The sequence below is a fragment of the Monodelphis domestica genome, chromosome X (assembly GCF_027887165.1).
Source record: "Monodelphis domestica isolate mMonDom1 chromosome X, mMonDom1.pri, whole genome shotgun sequence".
Lineage (NCBI taxonomy): Eukaryota > Metazoa > Chordata > Mammalia > Didelphimorphia > Didelphidae > Monodelphis > Monodelphis domestica.
The window spans coordinates 27880086-27900269 of NC_077235.1; the positions used below are offsets into that span (position 1 = coordinate 27880086).

Below are 20184 nucleotides of genomic sequence, written 5' to 3' on the forward strand. Positions count from 1 at the left end.
TTCAAATTTGACCTCAGACACTTCCTAGCTGTGTGACCCTGGGCAAGTCACTTAACCCCCATTGCCTATCCTTTACCACTCTGCTGCCTTAGAATTGATATTAATTCTATTGATTCTAAGATGGAAAGTAAGAGTTTTTATAACAAAAAAAGGAAAATTGATTAAAATATTGGTAGAGTTATGATCTGGACCAACCATTCTGAAAAATAATTTAGAACAATGCCCAAAGGGCTATAAAACTGTGAATACCCTTTGACCCTGCAATACTACTACCAGGTCGATACCCCAAAGAGATCAAAGAAAAAGGAAAATATAAAAATACTGATAAGTAGCTCTTTTGTGGTAGGAATAAATCAGAAATTGAGGAAATGCTCTTTAATTGAGGAATGGTTGAGATGGAATAGTATTGTGCTATATGAAATAGGAGGAGAGTTTAAGAAAAAATGGCAAGACCTAGAGGAATGAGTACAAAATGACATGAGAAGGAGTGGGAGATCATTGTGTATAATAACTGCAATATTATGGCTACTCTAATAAAGACAATTCCAAATGACTCATGATGAAAAAAGGGCTCTCCACCTCTAGATGATGAACTCTATGTCTAAATTGAAGTATGATTTTCTTTTTTATCTTTTTAAACCCTTACCTTCAGTCTTGGAATCAATATTGTGTAATGGTTCCAAGGCAGAAGAGTGGCAAGGGCTAGGCAATGGGGGTTAAGTGACTTGCCCAGGGTCACCCAGCTAGGAAGTGTCTGAGATCACATTTGAACCCAGGAACTCTAGTCTCTAAGCTTGGCTCTCAATCCATTGAACCACCCAGCTGCCTCCTGAAGTGTAATTGTCTTGTGTTCTTTATTTATTTTTGCAATATGGCTAATACAGAAATACGTTTTGCATGATTTCACATGTATAATTAATTTATATCATTTTGTCTGTCTTTTTAGTGGGTGGGGAAGAGGGGAGAGTGAGGGAGAGCATTTGAAACTCAATTTAAAAAGAAAATAACATTAAAATTAAATAAATAATTAAAATAATTTTTTAATTTATTGTGAGGAGAACATAGGCTTTATTAGATTGCCAAAGGGGTCCATAGCAAGGAAAATGCTAAGAACCCCTGCTCTCTCCCCCTCTCTCGGTAACCTCATCAGTCCCCATGAGATTAACTATCATCTCTATGCAGATGACTCCCATATATCTACATATCTAACTTCCTTCTCCCCCCTGGGCTTCAATCCTGTATCCTCAATTACCTATGAAACATTTCGAAGTGCATATCCTAGAAACATCTTCAACTCGTGAACACGCTCAAAACCAATCTCATTATCTTTCCCCCCAACCCACCCTTCTTCCAAGCTTCCTCATTTCCACTGAAGGCGTCCCCATCCTTCCAGGGTCTCAGAGTCACAATCACCCCGAGCCGCTATTCTGAACATCATTCTGGGGGCCCGCCTTGCCCTCTCCCATATCTGGTCAGTTGCCAAATGTCGCCGTTCCATCTTTCCCAACATGTTTCCAGTGTGGCTCCTTCCCTCCGCTCCCACAGCTAGCACCTTAGTTTAAACCTTCATTGGCTCTCCCCTACATTATTTAAACAGTATCCCACTTGGTCTCCCTGCCTCCCGTCTCTCCTTCCTCCAGCTCATCCCACACGCTACCAAAAGTCATTTTCCTTAAGCTCAGATCTGACCATGTGACTCCCCTCCTCAACCAACTCTAGTGGTTTCCACTTGCCTCTGGAATAAAATAGAAATTTCTCCTTGGAGCTTTTAAAGCTCTTCACAATCCAGCTCTCGTCTACCTTTTAAGGCTGACTGTGCTTCAAACACTCCTATACTCGGCTAAACTGACTGATTTGCTGTTCCCCATACATGACATTCCATCTTCTGCTCCTAAACCCTTTCACTGGCCATCTTCTGTGCCTAGCTCCTTTTTACTCCTTTATTTTTGTTTTTAAAACCCTTCCTTTCCATCTTAGGATTAGTACTAGTCATTGGTTATAAAGCAGAAGAGCAGTAAGGGCTAGGCAACTGGGGTTAAGGGACTTGTCCAAGGTCACACAGCTACGAAGTGTCTGTGTCTCTAGGTCTAGCCCTCTCTTCAATGGACCACCTAGATGCCTCTATGCATTCCTTTCTTGCCCCAGGATCAGAGAATCCCTATCATCCTTTACATTTTTCTTAAACCCCTCGCCCTCCATCTTGGAATCAATATTGATTCCAAGGCAGAAAAGTGGTAAGGGCTAGGCAATGGGGGTCAAGTGACTTGCCCAGGGTGACACAGCTGGGAAGTGACTGAGGTCAGATTTGAACCTAGGACCTCCCATATCTAGGCCTGGCTCTCCATCCACTGAGCTACACAGCTGCCCCCCATCCTTTACATTTTTACATGCAATTTAACAATTACATCTTAAAAAGGCATCTTGGGCACCATTTTCTGCCTTTCCTGATCCCCCTTAACTGTAAATGCTCTTCTTCCCGGACTGGCTTGTATTTAACTACTTTCTAAGTGTAGCTAGACATACAGACACATATTATTGATTAACTTTATGCTGTATAGATTTCATATGTCTTTTTTGTATTTTCCATAAGAACGATAGTGGAGATTGATCCATCTTTGTTCTTCTATCCCCAATGCCCACCACAGTGTCTACCACAAAGTAGGCACTCAAAGAATACTTGTTAACTCACTCACTGACTGATTGGTCCGCCCAACTCAAAGCTTTGCCATCTTAGAAAGCCCTTCAAGAGCTTGACCTTCACTGGTATAGTCTTTGAGGCCTCAAAGTAGGATATTACTGAAAGTCAGAAAACTAGAATACAGGACAAGGCCATTAGGACAGTGTAAAGCAAAGTACTTTGGGGAGTGAGAGGCACACTGAGTGAGGAAGAAAGCTTTAGTGACTGGGAAAATCAGGTTCCCTCCAGGGAATCTAGGGCAGCTAGGTGGTGCCGTGGATAGAGTGTTGGATCTGATAACAGGAAGATGAGGCTTCCCGAGTTCAAATCTAGCCTGAGATACGTATTAGCTGTGCAATGCTGAGCAAGTCACTTCACCCTGTTTGTCTCAGGTTTATCATTTGTAAAATGAGCTGGAGAAGGAAAAGGCAAACCACTCATGTCTATGCCAAGGAAATCACAAAACGTCAGACACAACTGAAAAATGACCGAATAATAACAGGAGGGAATCTTCCTTCACAGGGCTGCTGGGTGGGAAACCTCAGGAACTAATCCAAGCTCTTCTTGCTCCTTGCTCAATCTCTTGAATTTTGCTAGTGAAGATGGACATTCCTAATTACCCTCCCTCTTCTGCGCTCCTAGAGTACCTAAAGACTACTCACAAGCATGTTGCAAGGATGAAATGAGACAATAACATAAGTAAAATGCTTTGGCACTTAAAGTTGAAGATAAAGTATGCCAAAGGCAACCCCACATCCCTCATGGCATTGACCACAATTAGGTGCCAGACCACCACGTATTTTTCATGGGAAGACTTCTATGAAGGGACATGTAAAGTGAAGAAGTCAGAGCCAAAAGAATGATCTCCACAGTAACTACAGTGACGTAAAAGAAGGAAACTCCAACGGGCCAGAGAACTCAAGTCATGCATACTGGACAATGTTGGCCCCAAATTGTTCACCTTAAAAACCATTCATACACCAATGGAAAATCATATAGAGGGCAGCTGTGTAGCTCAGTGGATTGAGAGCCAGATCTAGAGACAGGAGGCCCTGGGTTCAAATCTAGCCTCAGACACTTCCCAGCTGTGTGATCCTGGGCATGTCACTTGACCCCCATTGCCTAGCCCTTACCACTCTTCTGCCTTGGAGCCAATACACAGTATTCATTCTACGATTTAAGGTGAGGGTTAAAAAAAAAGAAAAAGAAAGAAAATCATACGGTTGGGGTGGGAGAGAGTCGTGTGTAAGCAATTATTCTAGAAAGTGGTTCTGCATAGTGTTTTGGGAGAATTTACTTTGGTGAGCAGAAGCTGGGTTGTTTGTTGAGAAGTCTTTGCTACATCAAAGAAAATATCACTGAGAAAGACTGCATCCTCTGTGTATTACAGTCCACTGGATACTGTTTTTAGAAGACTTGATGTGAACTAAATGAATATCTAGTTGCCATGAAGAATGGGGTGAAGGGAATTCTGATTTTTAAAAAAAAAACTGCTACTAATAGCAACATTTCACATCTCTATAGCATTCTGGGGTTTACAGAATACTTTCTTTACTAAAAGTTTTATAAAGTATTTGGTCCAACTATGGTTACTGGTTAAGGAGTCTGAAGCTGAGAAAGGCTAAGACATAAAGCTAGTAAATAGCCAGACTTGGAGGTGTTCTTCCCTGTTTCATACACTGACTTTCAAGTATTGATGAATGGATGGATGGATGGATGGATGGATGGATGGATAGATGGATTGGATGGATGGATGGATGGATGGATGGATGGATGGGATGGATGGATGGATGGATGGATGGATGGATGGATGGATGGATAGATGGATTTGATGGATGGATGGATGGATGGATGGATGGATGGATGGATGGATGAGATGTTCCAAGGCTTCTCCTATTCTTCACTCATTTTAGCTAATCCCAAATCTGAGTCCATATTTTGCCCAGATCTACTCCTACCACCTCAAAAAATTAACTCCACATATTGAATTATACATAACTAGTTCTATGCAATTTGTTTACCATAAAGACTCAAAAAGGGACACTCTCCTGGTTTCAATACCCATGGATAGATTTATCTCTTGGAATTGGTTTTTGTGTGCGCGCGCGTGCGAGCGTGTGTGTGTGTGTGTGTGTGTGTGCACTAATGAAATAGATGCTCTCAACTTAAAATTCAGAGCAATGGAGTTTGCCATTCTTGGGAGATAGGGAAGAGGGAGCTGATGGGAAGTGGGAGATGAAAGTGAAGTAGTGAAAAGGTTTGGGTTGCAATAAGCAGGTTTTAACCTAATCTATTTTATCCCCCCATAATGTAGATCCACAGGAAATCACTGGGCTGGGGAAGAACAGTCACATATCCAGAGGGTTTGATTAGGTCCTATTTTTGTTGGATGGGATAGTAATGAATATAGCAAAAAGTCTGCTCTTTTGGAATGGTCACAGGCACTTCTCTGAACTGATAAGGAATCCTATTTCTAAACTGCTGGAGTGAAACTGGAAGTCTTTTCAACACAATTAGCTTTTCTAGCAGCTGATGCAAAGCATGTAGGATGATAGACTGTGAATGCCCATCTCTCTCCTGAGTACCAGCCCCACAACTCCAACTGCCTACCGGGCATCTCCACCTGGGTGTCCCATAGGTATCTCTGACTCAATATTCTGAAAGCAGAATTCTTTCCCTCCAACCATCCCTCCCTCCATAGTTCCCTTCTTCTCTTGAGGTTACTACCATTTGAATAGTCACCTTTGTCACCACCTGAGTCTGATTTGACTCATCCCTCTTATTTACCACCTCCCCATAGCCAGTATCTCTTGTTGCCTGTCCCTTTCTCTCTACTCATACTACAACCAACCTGCTCCTCATCACCTCTCATTTCAAATAGTGCAATAACTTCCCTATTGTTCTCCATGCACTCAGCCTGTCCCTTTCCAATCTATCTTTCATGCAGCTGTCAAATAAATATTCCAAAAATGTAGGATTGATTATGTCACTTTCCAGCCTTGTTTAATTTTTTCAATGTGTATTGCTCTACATTGTTATTCCACACCATATATTCACACACAGACACACACACATTGTATAGATGAAGAAACTGAGGCAGGCAATGATCAAGTGGCTTGCCCAGGGTTTCACCACTCGCAAATGTCCAAAGAAAGATTGAAATTCAGGTTTTTCATGCTCAAAGTTCAGCATCCTACCTGATTCCTCTTTGATTTCCACTCCCATGATACCCAGGAAGCAGACTCCTAAGGCAGCCGAGTCCCAAGCAAGACAGGTTTGATTCAAAGGAGAAGCTTGTTTCTTCTTCAGTGAAGGTCAGGAGCTGCCCCTTCAATACTCATAAAGGAGAATTAGTTGGTTCTCCAGGGCAGACTTCAAATAGCTGGCTACTGTGGTCTATCAGAACCCATTCCAGTGTGAGGATTGTCCTGAACTTCTTTGGAGAATTGCAGAGGGGAAAGGGGCTTTAGAAGCTAGTTAATTAGGCTTCTTGAAGGCAGGGTCGGCTTCATTTTCTTCTCTGTATCCCAGAACCCAGCAGAGTGCCTTTGCACATAGCATATGATTGAATAGAAATATTTGTTAGTTTAATTTCGTTCAAGCTCTTCCTTTTATGGATGAAGAAACAGGTGATATCTTTGCCCCACGTTACACAATCACTTAAGGGCAATACAGAAACTAGCCTTGTAAACTCATGGAATAGCAAAGAACAGAGAACAGAGAAAATTAGAGTTGGGAGAGAATTTAGAACAAAGAATGCCATAGTTGAGAGGGACTTGAAGACAGAGAATGCCTGACATGTACAGAGCCTCTAATGGTGGAAAGTCTGAGCTCCAAGAGGCCCGGTGTCAGGGTTGGAAGGGTCTTTCGAAAATGGATGGAAGAGTTGGAAGGGACCTTAGAGTAGAGAATGTCAAGACTGGAAGGCAACTTAGAACACAGAATTATATAGCTGGTAGGGATCTGAAAACCTGAATCTCAGGACTAGATGGGACCTGAGAACAAAGATGTCAGGGATGGAAGGTCCATTAAAAATAAGATGTTAGACTGTGTGACCCTGGGCAAGTCACTTGACCCCCATTGCCTGGCCCTTACCATTCTTCTGCCTTGGAGCCAATACACAGTGCTAACTCCAAGATGGAAGGTAAGGGTTTATAAAGGAAAAAAAAATTAAATAGTATGTTAAAACTGAAAGGGTCCTGAAAACAGAAATTATTCAGGCTGGAAAGGGACCTTTGAATAAAGAATGTCAGAGGTGGGGAAAACCCAAGATTGTCAGGGCTATAAGGGACTTAAGAACAAAGAATAACATAGCTGAAAAGGATTCTAGAATAGTTAGAAAGGATCTCAGAAATGGGAAGCTCCCAAAACAGAGAATATTAGTGATGGAAGGAGCATAAGGACAAAGAATATCAGAGCTAAGAACACAATTCGAGGTCAGGAAGAGAACTTTGAACACTGAATGTCAGAACTAGACAGTTCTTTGACCACCAACTCCTAAAGCTAAAAGGAACCTGGTGGGGAAAAAAGTGAAAGCTAGAAAAGATTTACAACAGAGGATCCCAGAAGAGAGAATAGTCAAAGCTGGAAGATATTGGGGGTCAGAGCTAGAAGAGAAAAGTGTATAATTAGAAGGGACAGAGAATGCCAAAGCTAGAAGGTAGAATGTCTGAGCAGGAAGGGATCTTAAAACATGGAATGTCAGCTCTGGAAGGGAACTTAGAACATAAAACGTTAGAGCTAACTAGAAGAGTCCTTTGATCATAGAATATCTGAGCTGGAAGAGTCTTTTGAAGATAGCATGTTAGAGCTGGAAGGGATCTGAGAAAAGAGAATGTCAGAGCTGGAAAAAAGCATGATAACAACTAAAAGAGCTGGATGGAACCTTGGGGGGGAAAAAAGACTATCGTACCTGGGAGGGATCTGAAAAGACAGGATGTAAGAACTAACGGAACCCTGAAATGTTGGAGCTGGAAGAAGGTTTAAAACAGAATGTTCGAGCTCAGAAGGGATGTGAGAAAAGGGAATATCACGACCAGGGAGGGAACTGAATACAAAGAATGTCAGAGCTGGAAGGGACCTAAAATAAAGACTGCTGCAGGCAGAAGGGACTTAAGACCAAAGAAAGGCAGAAATGAATGGAAGAGGGCTGAGAATACAGAAGGGCTGTGCTGGAAAGGGCTGTGGAATGTAGGATGTCAGAACTCAAAGAAGACAAAATATTGAAGCTGGAAGAGGCTTCCGAAGACAGAATGTCAGACCTGGAAAGACCCTTAGAACAGTTTAAGGAAAAGACCTGAGAACAAGGAATGGCATAGCTAGAAGGGTCCAGAGAATAGAGCCCACCAGCTGGGTAGGACTTTGGAAGGTAGAATCTGTAAGGTAGAAGGGATCTTGGGACCTAAGGCCAAAGCAGGCTAATGCCCAAAGGGATCTGAAAACGGCTAATGTCATGGCTGGAGGGTCCTGAGAACAAAGAATGACAGCCCAGAGGGGGACCTTAAAACACAAAATGTCAGAGCTGGAAGGCTTCTGAGAACCGAGCTGGCCGTGCTGGGTGGGGTTAGGAAGGTGGAATGTGTACTGGGACCTTAAAACCCAGATCGTCGGGGCAGGGGGATCGAGGAGGGGAAGGGAAGGCAGAGGATGGACGTTAGAGCCTAAAATGGCAAGGGCCAGGCTGGAAGGGACGTGAGATGCTGTCTAGTTGAAACTCCCCATTTGAGAGTCGAGAAAAGAGAGCCAGGGAGAGAGGTGGAAGGTGCAGGAGAGCCTGTCCAAGGTCACCCAGGTAGAGTTACATAAGTCCCCCTTAGCTGCAGCCCTCCAGCTGTCCATTCTAGACCAGGACTTTGGAGGGCATGAAGCCGTTGGCCCCGCTGCTGCTGAGCGTGTAGACGGGGCCCCTCCCTTGGGAGCCAGGCCTGTTAGCTCCACGAGCACCCCCGCCGGGATAACAGGCGATCACAGGTGCCCCCTTGACCGAGCCCTGCTGCCCCCTTCCCATATTGGTCATATCTAGGGACCCCAAATCTTCATGAGGGAGTAGAGGCTGGGTGGAGGGAGGGAAGGGGCGAGGCCCTGCGTCCATTCATTCTCTGTCCACCTGGTGGGTGCTGCCACCTTTGCCCGGGTGCCAGGGCCAGCAGGGGAGCGGCACGGGCGGTGCCCAGTTGCTTAGAATGGCCTCAGGGCAGCACGTTTATCCCTCTCCCACTCCCTCCCGCCAAGCGTATCCCTCCAGCACTTTACGCCGACTCAGTCCCTAGGCTCGGAGCGAGCGAGCTAGCAAGCGGCCAGAGCGCCCCGCGTAGGAGAGCAGCCCGCACGTATCCAGGCCCCGCCCCCTGGCCGGCCTACTTACAGCATTGGCCAGCCCGCTTGTCATTCCCACCGTGGCTCCCATTCATGCAGTTTGGTTGCGTCCTGGTGTATTTGAGTGTTTGCAATAAAAAGGGCTTTTAATTTTTGGAGGTGCAAGTCCGGCTGCAATTAGTTCTCGGCAAAGTCTCCTGCCCTGTAAACAGCCGATCGCGGCGAGCTTTAGCTCTCGCTTTCTCCCTTGCAATTGCGAGCCACTCATTCCGAGGTGCAACTATGCCCAAAAGAAAGGTAAGTGCAGGCAAGAGTGGGAAGGGTCAGGAGCCGCTCGCCTGTCAATTTGATCCCGGGCAGCTCGCGCTGTTTCTGGGCTGGAGGCTGCCAGAGCGCTCTGATTCATGTGCCGAATTGGAATAGGCAAAGGAAGGGAAGGCGAGGAAGGCACGAGGATCGGGGCTCGGGATCGAGTCTGAGGCTGGGGTTGGGGCTGGGGCTGGGGCTAGAGCTAGAGCCGGGCTCGGGGAGCGGGCGCCGGTGCTGGGTGAGCCTCTCGTTTCACTTCGGACGGCTGGCTTTGCCAGGCTCGGAGCAACGGGCGCGGGGTCTCCATGCTGGCTCCCTTACAGCCCTAGCGCCGCTGCCTCCTCCCCTGCGCACCCCTATTGGCGAGCCGGGGCTCCCGCCGGCCGCCCTGCCAGGCACCAGCCACCTCCCTCTGCCTCGGGCATTTCTTGGGCAGCCAGCCGGATCCTCCTGAAGGGAGATTTGGGGAGCGATCCCAGCGTCTTTCTCTAGTATTTGCCTTTGTTCTCCCTTTTTTTCCCCTCCCTCCTCCACTTCTGGTCGTGCCAGATGGCTGTGCAGTGGTAATTTTGGGCCATTAGGCGGCGCAGATTTTGCAACTGTCCTTGAGCAGGGAGAGATTCACAGCCATAATTAAGAACTTCGGAGGGAGCCGAGCCATCTCCGGGTCTCCTAGGAAGTTCAGGTGCTCTTAGAGGCCACCTAAAGGAGCCGAGGGAACAGAGAGCAGGGGAAGCCTGGAAACGGCTAGTGCAATGGTTTGGGGAAGCCCGTTCGGCAAGATCACTTAGCTTCTTGCCAACTCTCTCTCCTAAACTCTTGCAAAGGTAACTCCCCGGCTCGACTCCAAGAGGAGACCCGAGACCTGTGCCAGGCGCGCCCGGCGCGCCCCAGGATGGGATCTGGGTGCCTCAGGAACGAGGGCATAGAATACTGCCTAATTGTCGCCCCTCCCAAACCCCTTTACCCCCTGAGCCAGAGCCTTGATCCCTCGGGGATCCCTCGGCTGTGGGTGTAGACGGGGTGGCGTGGGGGTAAATCCTGCATTTCTAACCCCGCCAGCCCCAGCCGCCTGCTGCAGAGTCCTATGGGGTTCACTTCATGGGAGTCATCCTTGAGCCGAAGCTGACAACAACCTGGTTGTTGCAGGTAATCTGGCGGGAAGTTTTTAAATTGCCCGACGTCTGGCTTGGTGACGCACTAACGCTGGGACCAAGGGGCTTTTTTCCCGAGGCTTTGTGGGACTTGTAGTTCTTTGGCACAGGATTTGGAGGTGAAGGTAGGGCTGGGGGGACCGGCCCCCTTAGCCTCAGTTGCCGGTGCGCCTGGGGCTTCCTGTAGAAAAAAAAGCGCATTAACACTGCCCAGTCGCCCCCTCCTTTTTGTTGGCTCCAATGCTGCCGAACTTCAGGTAAGTGCAAGAGGAGTGGTAAGGAAGGGTTTAAAGGAATGGCTGCTTTCAGCTGGGGAGCAAAGACTGGGGAGTCCAGACAAAGTTCTAGAGATGGCCGTGGAGTCCAGTCTCAGGTGGGCACATCAGCCGCCTGGGCTGCGTCCTGCATTGTTACAAATAAGGCAGTCTAGTCTTTGGGCTGGACCCCACCAAGTACCAAGTGCTATGGGGCTTTCCTTGTCCTCCCATAAGACTGGCCAGGGGCCATCTTCTCAAGTTGCCTTTCTCTTTTTTCTTTACAGGCAGCCGTTGAAGGGCAGGTAAAGGAGGAGGTGAGTTTGCTTTGTCTTTACACTTTAAGAAAAAGCTCAATTCTTACACCTAAGGTGGCCACAGCAACACACATGCACAATGTGCCCCTGGCACTAGCTGCAAAGCCTAGCTGAGAGAGGAGCTCTGCCCATGGGCACTAGGAGGGGGAGATGTTGCCCACAGAAGTAGAAAAGCCAGACAGGACACATGTTCAGGAGAGATATCATCATCTAGGTTGTCAAAGCACCAGAATTGCCTTTGCACATCAACTTGGCATTCTGGTAAATGTAAGGGAGAGAAGGGGCAAAGTAGAGAGGCAGAAACAAAAGCGAAGTCTGAAGGGGCAAATGGACCATCTCAGAGGGGAGGCAGATGGGTCACACTTCACAGGCAGGCAGTCCTGTTGACAATTTACAAATGGTGGCACTTGAGTTGGGCTTTAAAGAATGGGGAGGAAGATGGGCATGCCAAGGCTTTACACGACTAGCAAAGGCAAAGAGGCCTCAGAGTTCTAGGAATGTTTGGGAGGGCAGGGGAAGCCAGGCAGAAAATTGTCCAGTTTGGCTACAGCGTAGATTGTGAAGAAGGGATTAATAAGCCATAAGGCTGTAAAGGTGGGGTAGAAACAGAGTGGAGAGAGCCTTGAATTCTAGCCAGAGGTACTTAACCGACTGTCAGCATAACGACTGACATGGGCCACCAGTTGTTCTTAATATAGCGTAACTAATATGAGCTAACTGGCCATCGGTTATCCCTCGGACAGTTGAAGAATAGCCACTGAATGGCCAGCAGTTTCCACTTATAGCCACAGGATGATAGAAGTACGGGAGCAAAGTCCCCCCCACACCCACCCACTCAAGAATGTGAATTTGGGAGATAATATGGACAAGTCACACAGGATCAGAAAAGGGTGGATCAGCATCCTCACTGTCGGTGGGAGAACCCACATCTCCAGAATTAGAGAACTATTATACTACAAGCCAACTAACAGCGTAGCACTAAGATTTCTTAGAAAATATACCTGGCATTAAAGCCTTCCAATTGCAAGGCACTCGCAACTTTATCGAGCTGCCCTATTAAGATTTGAAAAGAACATGTTCTTTACGTCAAGGGGGGCTGTTTGCTACTAATCATGGTGCTAATTTAAACCAGCAATTAGGAGGTAATTAGTATCATTTCCAAATTATTGAAGTGTCATGCCAAATTGAACTCATTTCCGACTGAATGCTGTAGATACAGTGTAGATTGCAGCAAAGCATTTGAAAAAGTCCCTCATGCTATCCGTGAGAACAAGATGGTGATATTGCAGTGAGGAGATGGAGTTAGACGGATTCGGAACTCAATGAAGGACCAGACCCAAAGAGTAGCCATTAGTGGGTCAGTGTCAGCTTAGAAGGAGGGTTCAAGAAGTATCCAAAAAGCCTTCACTTGGCCTTGGCTTAGTTACCATTTTAATCAGTGACTTGAATGAAGTCAAAAAAGGGCATGTTGTCAAGTTGGCAAATGGCATAAAGCTTTAAGAATAGCTCACCCACTGGATGACAGTCAGGATTCACAAAGATCTTGACAGGGCAGAATTCGGGGCTGAATCTGATCTGATGCACCTGAACAGAGATTAAGATTTATCCCTGGGATGAAAAAAAATCCCCTTTGCAAGTACAAACTGAGGAAGGCATGGCTGGCCACCACTTGGGTGGAAAAGATTTGAGGGATCTCATAGATCTGAAGCTCAAATGTAAGTCATCAGTTATAATAGCCAGGAAATTGGATGCCAGCCTGGGCTGTGTTGACAGAACAGTAGTATAGAGAGGCAGGTTACAGCTTCACTGTCCTCAGCCCTGGCAAGACCACATCTGAAGTGTGGTGCTCACTTAGAAGGGCCACATTTCACAAAGGGCACTGATACCCTGGAGAGCCTCCAGAAGCTGTCGGTCAAGATGATGAAGGGCCTCAAGAAAATAGCATATAAAGACAGATTAAAGGAACCGGGGGTGTTTAGCTTAGATGAATGGACATTAAAATAGCTATATTTAAGTATTTGACAGGCTAGCATGGCAGATAGGTTCACTTTGTTCTCATTGGCCCCAAAGAGTAGCCCTACAAGTAGTGGGTGAAATGGCTGACAGGCAAATTTAGCTTTGATATGAAGAACAACTCTAATAATTAGAGCTGGTCAGAAGTAGAATGGACCGTTGTGATACAGAGAGAGAGAGAGAGAGAGAGAGAGAGAGAGAGAGAGAGAGAGAGAGAGAGAGAGAGAGAGAGAGAGAGAGTTCCCATTCACTTGCCGTGACCAAGGGAAACTTAAACATCCACTTGTTGGTGGCATATCATGGAAGGGGTCTTTATCAAGATATGAGTTGTCCCAGCCAGATTCAGGTATCTTCCAGCTGGGAGACTGCTTGATCCTCAGGTCACAGGGAGTGGTGGTGAGATCTAAATTGTTATTGCCCTCACATTTTTGAACCCTAAATTCACAGTTCATTCAGGATACCACAGAATCTCAGTATGAGAATGGATCTGAAAAGGGATCTTGTCCAACCCATTTTCTCCCGAAGCAACACACTCCCCTGGTAGCTAGCTCCAATTTGCCGTATTTCGTGTAAACATGAATAACCTTTGCTTGGTGTAGGTTTCCCTTTAATGGAAATATTTTTTGTTTTATAGCCAAAGAGACGGTCACCCAGACTATCTGCTGTAAGTATTGCCTGTTTTCTCTGGTGATGATAACAGCCAATGAGACTATCACGTTTAGTGTTGGGCTTACATGGGAGATTCCGAGAAAACACCACTGCTAGGGAAATCTATCATTTCACTTGTGTTTTAAGTATATACATTCCAGTTGGTGGAACAGTTGGATTCCCTTGTTTGTGAGTCATCCTTTTGCAGTGACAGATTTGTTTCTACATTTCTCTGACCTCTGGTTTTTTTGTGTGTGTATGTATATATGTATATGTGTATATGTGTGTGTGTGTGTGCCTATGCAGAAGCCTGTTCCTCCCAAATCTGAGCCCAAAACCAAAAAGGCAGCAGCCCCAAAGGTAAGCACTGAACTCTGAATCTCAAAAGAGCAAGATGTTTCTCTCTCAAAATGCATTATCAGTAAAGCACCAGCAATTTGGCTTTCTTTCTTAAAAATGTACTTTCTTCTTCCACCCCATGTTCAAGTATAAGCCCCTTGGACAAGAGCGATTCCTTCCTCTGTGTTTCCTTTTGTGTTCACTGTGTTTTGGCACTTAAAAATAACGCGTTGACCTTTTCGAGGAGACAGATACAAATGGAAGCTGGAAAAGACCCATTAAGTGATCATGTTCGTGCCTTTGGCAGTGTACCGGAACACTGAGGCCATACCGAGGAGGAAAAAGAAGGGGAAGAGCAAAAATCGCCAGTGGACATAAGGAACGCTTTCTACACGGGCACTTGGGTGATGTGGCTAATGCCAGTGTAGAAATAGCTACAGTGTCAGGCTGAACACTTGCCTTACTCCCGGGAATATTTTAGGCATTAGTAGTAGGTTTATACCTAGAAGGTACTCTGCTTTTAATTGCTTTTAATTTCCAAGAGGTAACAAAGCTAAGATATTTGGCATGTTAGACTACTTCCTAAGAACAAGTCTGGGAAACCACTATTTGACCAGTTGACCTTTTATAAGTACAAATATCTGAAAACATCACACGCAAAAGTGTCACTGTCACCCACTAACTAGCTGAGTTACAGTCTCATGTCAAAGGACAGAGTTTCATGGTCACAGGCATTGCCTCTACACAAGACCAAAGCACCAAGTGGTTTGATCAATTAATTAGAGCAACCGATTCATTCAATGGAAGAAAAAAATCAAACCAACTGGTTATTTGATGTTGTGGAGACAGAAACAGCTGGTTTTCTTGGTTGACATTTTCCCTTTTGAACCATTTGTTTTGGCATCATTAAAAACAGCATACTGGCCTCAGGAGAGAAGATGCTTTCAGCACAATTCTAAGGTCTTCTGTTTTAGATGACGAGGTTAGCTAGAAAAATGCGGCTTTTGGTCACCTCTTGGTTTTCAATATTACTCACATGCCCACAAAGAGCTTTTCCCCAAGCATAGCATCCCTTAGTGCCTGCTTTTTTTGCCAGGGATGGCACAGAGTTTGATTTGTCCCTGCTCCCGAGACTACTATCTTAGCTCATTTCTTTTTAGTACTGCCCACCTGTGCTGCCCAAGCTTAAAAGCCTTCTGGGACTTAGAACATCAGAGGCTCATGGTTCATTTTTCTGTAAGATTCCAAAGAGACCTGAACACTGTTGTAACTTTGTTAAAAACTGATCACTACAACTTCGATTCAGCCTTTGTATCAAGCCCCTACTATGTGTTGGGCATTGAAATACAGAGATTAGTGACATACAGTCCTTGCCCTGAAGGAGGTTATGATCTAGTAGGGGGAATAAGCTAGCATGCAATAATAGCCGAACGCGGCATGATCCGGTAAGTGTCTTAAGCCAAGTACAAAGCATTGGGTGGTGATATTCATAGGAGAAAGAACTTGCCATGATTCTTAGAGGAAGAGCATTTCAGGTGAAGGGAATAACATGCACAGAGATAGGAAAGTATGGGACATGTTTAGATAATAGGGTAGCACCTCTTGGCTGGAACATTTAAGTACTTTGCAAGGATCGGCAAGCTAGAGAGGTACTTGGGTCATTTCGAGCTAAACCTTTAATGCCAGGCTGATGATCTGGACTTTCACTAAGCAATGGGAATCAACTGAAGGCTTTTGAGCAGAAGAGTAACATAATCACAGATAGACTTTAGGAAAATTTATCGGGCAAGAGCATGAATAAAGGACATATATAATTAGGCTGTTGTGTAGGCAAGAGGCAATGAGAAGGAGAAATCAAGCCTATGGATGATATCTCAGGAAGAGAGTGAAGAGAAAATAAAAACATTTTGGCAAAGCCAATGTCGGGTCAGAATTTCCTCTTCTTGACTAGGCCTATTTGTTAGGAGGGCTATAGTTTTTCTTTTTTGTCATTGTTAAGTGGAGAGGGAAGGGAAATGGGAGGGAGAGAAAATAAATGCTTGTTAAAAATAATAAGTCAAGTTGATCATATAACTTCAGAAAAACTATGGAAATTTGTTATCACATGTAAAAACTTTTAAATTAGAAAATACTTATTAATTTTTTAAAAATTAAGAATAAGAGGACCTAGAATTGACTCTGAGATAACATCTATATTTTAGAAGCAAGAGGATAAGGAAGAGCCAACATACACAACTGTTTGTGGTTAGAATGTGCATTTAACAGTTAAAATTGTGTATTAAATGTTTGCTCCTGTGTGTTACTGGACAGAAAATGAACGTAGCAAATGATAAAAAGGAAATCAAAGGCAAGAAGGGGGCAGCCAAAGTCAAAGTTGAGACCAAGCAGGAGGAAGTTAAAGAAGAAAACCACTCTGAAAATGGAGAAACCCAAACCAATGAGGTACCTTTCGATGTAAGTTTTGAATAAATGTGTAATATACAAAGTTTCATGATGATTGTACCTAAAAAAACAAATTGCAAAATCTGAGTTGAAGGGCTCTTGGGGATCATCTCTTCTAATTAAAAAAAAAGAGGAAACTGAGGCCCAGAGAAAGGGAGTGGTGAGCCCCAAGTCACACTGCTAGTTTGTGAGAGAACCAAGAGTAGAATCTGGGTCTCTTGCCTCCCAAGTCTACAGTTCTGTCTACTATTCTTGGGATGTCTTTTGTAGTTTTGTCTCAGAGGGTCCAAACTATTTTTGAATTCTATTGTCTAATCTTCTTGGGTGGGGGACGTTTGAGATGAAAAGGAGAATTTAGATGGAGATCAGTAGAAGATGCTGGAAATGCTGAAGCAAGTGGCTCATGGGGCATTTATCCTGCTACTTTGTGCCCTTCCTTGCCCAGCTTGGACTATAGTCTATCTATAAATGGGCGTGATTGACCTAAATCATCACCATTTAGCAGACTCTATGATAACCTGAGCTCCGTTAGTGGAACTTTCAGCAACTTCTTTCTAAGAATATGCAGTCATTTTTTGCGCTTGCCTTACCCCACCGAAACCACCCAATCCACCAGCTAGGGGTTCAGCCTTAAGAAACCTCCCACCCCACAGTGAACACTGGCTATTGCTAATGTTTCCTGCATTGCTGGACTCCTCCCAATGTGCTTGTCAATTTTCTATGCGGATCACTACAGAGCTGAATGCAGAACTCGTTTTTTAAATATGTCCACTAGCATTTTAATACGATGCTGGGATTTGTAAATGAGCCTTTGGCTTCCCAGTTAGATTTCCCGTGTATTCCTTCGAAGGGCCATGAACATGAATTCTCTTGTCCTTTTTTTCATCTAGACTTGTGATTTCACTGGGGTGGGGAATTGCCGTGTAGGAAAACTCCCTCTGTCAGTTCAGATTGCAGCTGCTCTATAGCTTACAGTCTTTTTTTAAAACCCTTACCTTCTGTCTTGGAATCAATCCATGGCAGGCAATGGGAGTTAGGAGACTTGCCCAGGGTCAAATTGGAACCCAGGACCTCCCGTCTCTAGGTCTGGCTCTCAATCCACTGAGCCACCCAGCTGCCCCCAACTTACAGTCTTAAAGAGCTGAACGGGGCACTAATTGTATGGGTCAGAGGCTAGACTTGGACTCGGGTCCTCCTGACTCCAAAGCCAGCCCTCTATCTACCACATCATTTTGTATATGTGAGTGTTTACACACACTCTCTTCTAGAGGATTGGTGATTTCATTTTGGTGGGTCTTCCCTCCATCAAGACAGATCTGAACCACCATTGTCTTAATAGAGTAATAGCTCGTATTCACACAGTTTTAGGGTGTGAAAAACACTTTACATGGAGAAGAACCCTGGGAAGTGGGTGCTACTATTGTCCCATTTTACAGATCAGTCACCTAACCCTCTTAAAGGTTAAGTGATTTGCCTGAGGTTACATAGCTAATAAGTAACTGACTGAGGATGCAAATGAGGTCTTCCTGACTTCAAGAATAGTTCTCTACTGGGAACAGCATGGTACTTGTGGTCTGGGTACATGCCAAGAGCCTCTCCCACTGGGTAGGAAGCTCAAGTTCCAAGAGGAAGCCCAGGACCAGGGTCTGAATCTAATCTGTGGTGTTATTCTCATTCAAATTCCAAGTTTCAAGTTGGCTTGCCTTTTGTTGGCGAGGGGTGGGTGATCTTTCTTAGAGAGCAGGGGTCCCGCCAACTAGTGGGGGTCAAACGCACCCATCTGTGAGCTAAGAATGATGATGATGTAGCCATTCTTTTAACTAGCCTTCTTAGCCCATATTAAAAGAGGTAGTTTGCCTCTATGGGGAACAGAGAGAAGTTTGCCTTGCTATAGAGAAAGGAATCTTGTAAAGAAGACATAAGAGATCAGATTGACTGTAAAGATTTGCGAGAAGTTTTCGGACGCTCACAAGTACGATATTTTTGTCTTTGTTCCATTACAATTAGGTGCCAGTGGTGGAAGAACCTGAGGAGAAAGCAACCAAGTCTGAGTAAAAGTTAACACTGCCCTATATCTCCATCAGTTTGGTATCTGTACTTCCATCCTGTATTGTTAACATAGAGGAATATTTTTATCAACTATTTTCTAAATGCAGCTTTTTTTTTTTAGCATGAAGTTAATTCTGGAATGTCTCCATCTTGGTTGCTTGGGTATGGTGTCACCAACAAGATATCAATGTCTCTGCATTTTGTGATTGTAATAGTTTGATCTATGGGAAGAATAAGTGGTGGTAGCTTCTGACTTTTGTCACTGTGTCCCTTCTTCGTGTAAGTTATCCTTTCCGTCTTTGAGTTTTTCTTTGGCCCTGGTACCCATTTAATTCAGCGAAGTGGGGAGGTCCCGACTGGAAAGCTCTTGCTTCCAGCTAGTCCAGGGTGTCTGGGTTGATTTTATAAAGAAGGTGTGCTATTTTCATGAAATTCTAAGAGTTGGAAATATCTTTCCCAAATATAACTTTAATATTAGTTTTTGAAAGAAAGTAAAATGTAATCATGTTTCTAAACAAAGTACAAATGTTTATTTCAGAAGGGCAGGTTGATTGTATGTGTAGCCACTATTAGAAATTTTGCTGGATTTATCTTGATAAAATAAAAAGACTCCTCAAAATGTGTTTGGCATTCGTTGTATTTCTTTATTCCAAAAGTAGGATTGACAGAATATTATAAATCTTAAATCGGCGTGTCCAAAATCTCATTCCTGTGGTTACCCCCTTTACTAGTGAGGATTGTAACCTACCTGTGCCTTCTCTCCGGGCTTGGCTCTTATCTACATCTTGTCCAAGGGAGGTCCTGCCCAGGTACACTAGATGTCCTCTTCTTTTAGATGCTTCACTGTGTCGTGGATAGCATCGCAATAGTTGGATTCTTCATCTATGGCTTGACTTTTCTCTCCAGTTATGTACAGCCTTAGGGATCCATGAGGATTTACCCTTAAAACAGATTTTTAAGTGTCATTTAAACAATTATAGCTAGTCGGCTGGTTTAGTTCACATTGCATACTTCAAAGATCTGTCATTTTGTCGGTCACAGCCCTCCCTATAGTGACACAGGTTGCGACTCTCCTCTAAATTAGTGGATGGTCTTTTTTTAAACCTTTACCTTCTGTCTTGGAGTCAATACTATGTATTGGCTCCAAGGCAAAAGCTAGGCAATGAGGGTGAAGTGACTTGCCCAGGGTCACCCAGCTGGGAAGTATCTGAGGTCACATTTGAACCTGGAACCTCCCATCTCTAAACCTGGCTCTCAATCCAGTGAGCCACCCAACTGCCCCCTGATTAGTAGATGGTCTTTGAGAGTTACAGGAGCTGAAGAATCCGTAGCTAACCATGGCCAACCTGGTCCCCATGTAACAGACATGTAGTTCCTGGGTGGGTCCACACTCAAGGCCTTTCCAACTTGGAGGAAGCCAGCTGAGCATATAACATGCTAGCATTGCCTTATAGAAGCAGGGAGCAGGGATCACCTCCCAGCCACCATGAGAGAGAGAAGAAAGTAGAGTTTTAGCTTACCTGTGTGTTCTTCCCTTTTTTGGCATCCTCTGTTATGGGGAAAGATATCGATCGCCTTTCTGAGTTCATGCGATGGTTAACTGCTACAAAGATATACTGACCAGGATGCAGAAATTATGGGAGCAAAAACCTAGGTTTGATTATTAT

General features: G+C 44.7%; 1 protein-coding gene across 4 annotated transcripts; it reads left to right on the top strand.

The window, feature by feature from the left end:
• Positions 1-9051: 9051 nt before the first annotated feature.
• Positions 9052-19136, top strand: HMGN5 (high mobility group nucleosome binding domain 5). 4 transcript variants are annotated; one of them, XM_056809262.1, is made up of 7 exons: positions 9052-9289; positions 10364-10450; positions 10997-11026; positions 13674-13703; positions 13994-14047; positions 16337-16468; positions 18476-19136. In XM_056809262.1, exons 1-7 carry the CDS (start codon positions 9275-9277, stop codon positions 18521-18523), a joined length of 396 nt encoding a protein of 131 aa, XP_056665240.1. In that variant the 5' UTR covers positions 9052-9274; the 3' UTR covers positions 18524-19136. The 4 variants fall into 4 exon arrangements, with proteins under 4 accessions (XP_056665240.1, XP_007507560.1, XP_007507562.1 ...); XM_007507498.3 differs by having other exon boundaries at positions 9054-9289; positions 16337-16480; XM_007507499.3 differs by lacking the exon at positions 9052-9289 and adding an exon at positions 9936-10128 and having other exon boundaries at positions 16337-16480.
• The last annotated feature ends 1048 nt before the right edge of the window (positions 19137-20184 follow it).

What these genes read in the sequence shown, in the direction of transcription:
- HMGN5 (XM_007507498.3), top strand. An exon ending in CAACAACCTGGTTGTTGCAG is followed by an intron (nt 10,451 to 10,996) that starts GTAATCTGGCGG and finishes TTTTCTTTACAG; the next exon opens with GCAGCCGTTGAAGGGCAGGT. An exon ending in GGTCACCCAGACTATCTGCT is followed by an intron (nt 13,704 to 13,993) that starts GTAAGTATTGCC and finishes GTGCCTATGCAG; the next exon opens with AAGCCTGTTCCTCCCAAATC.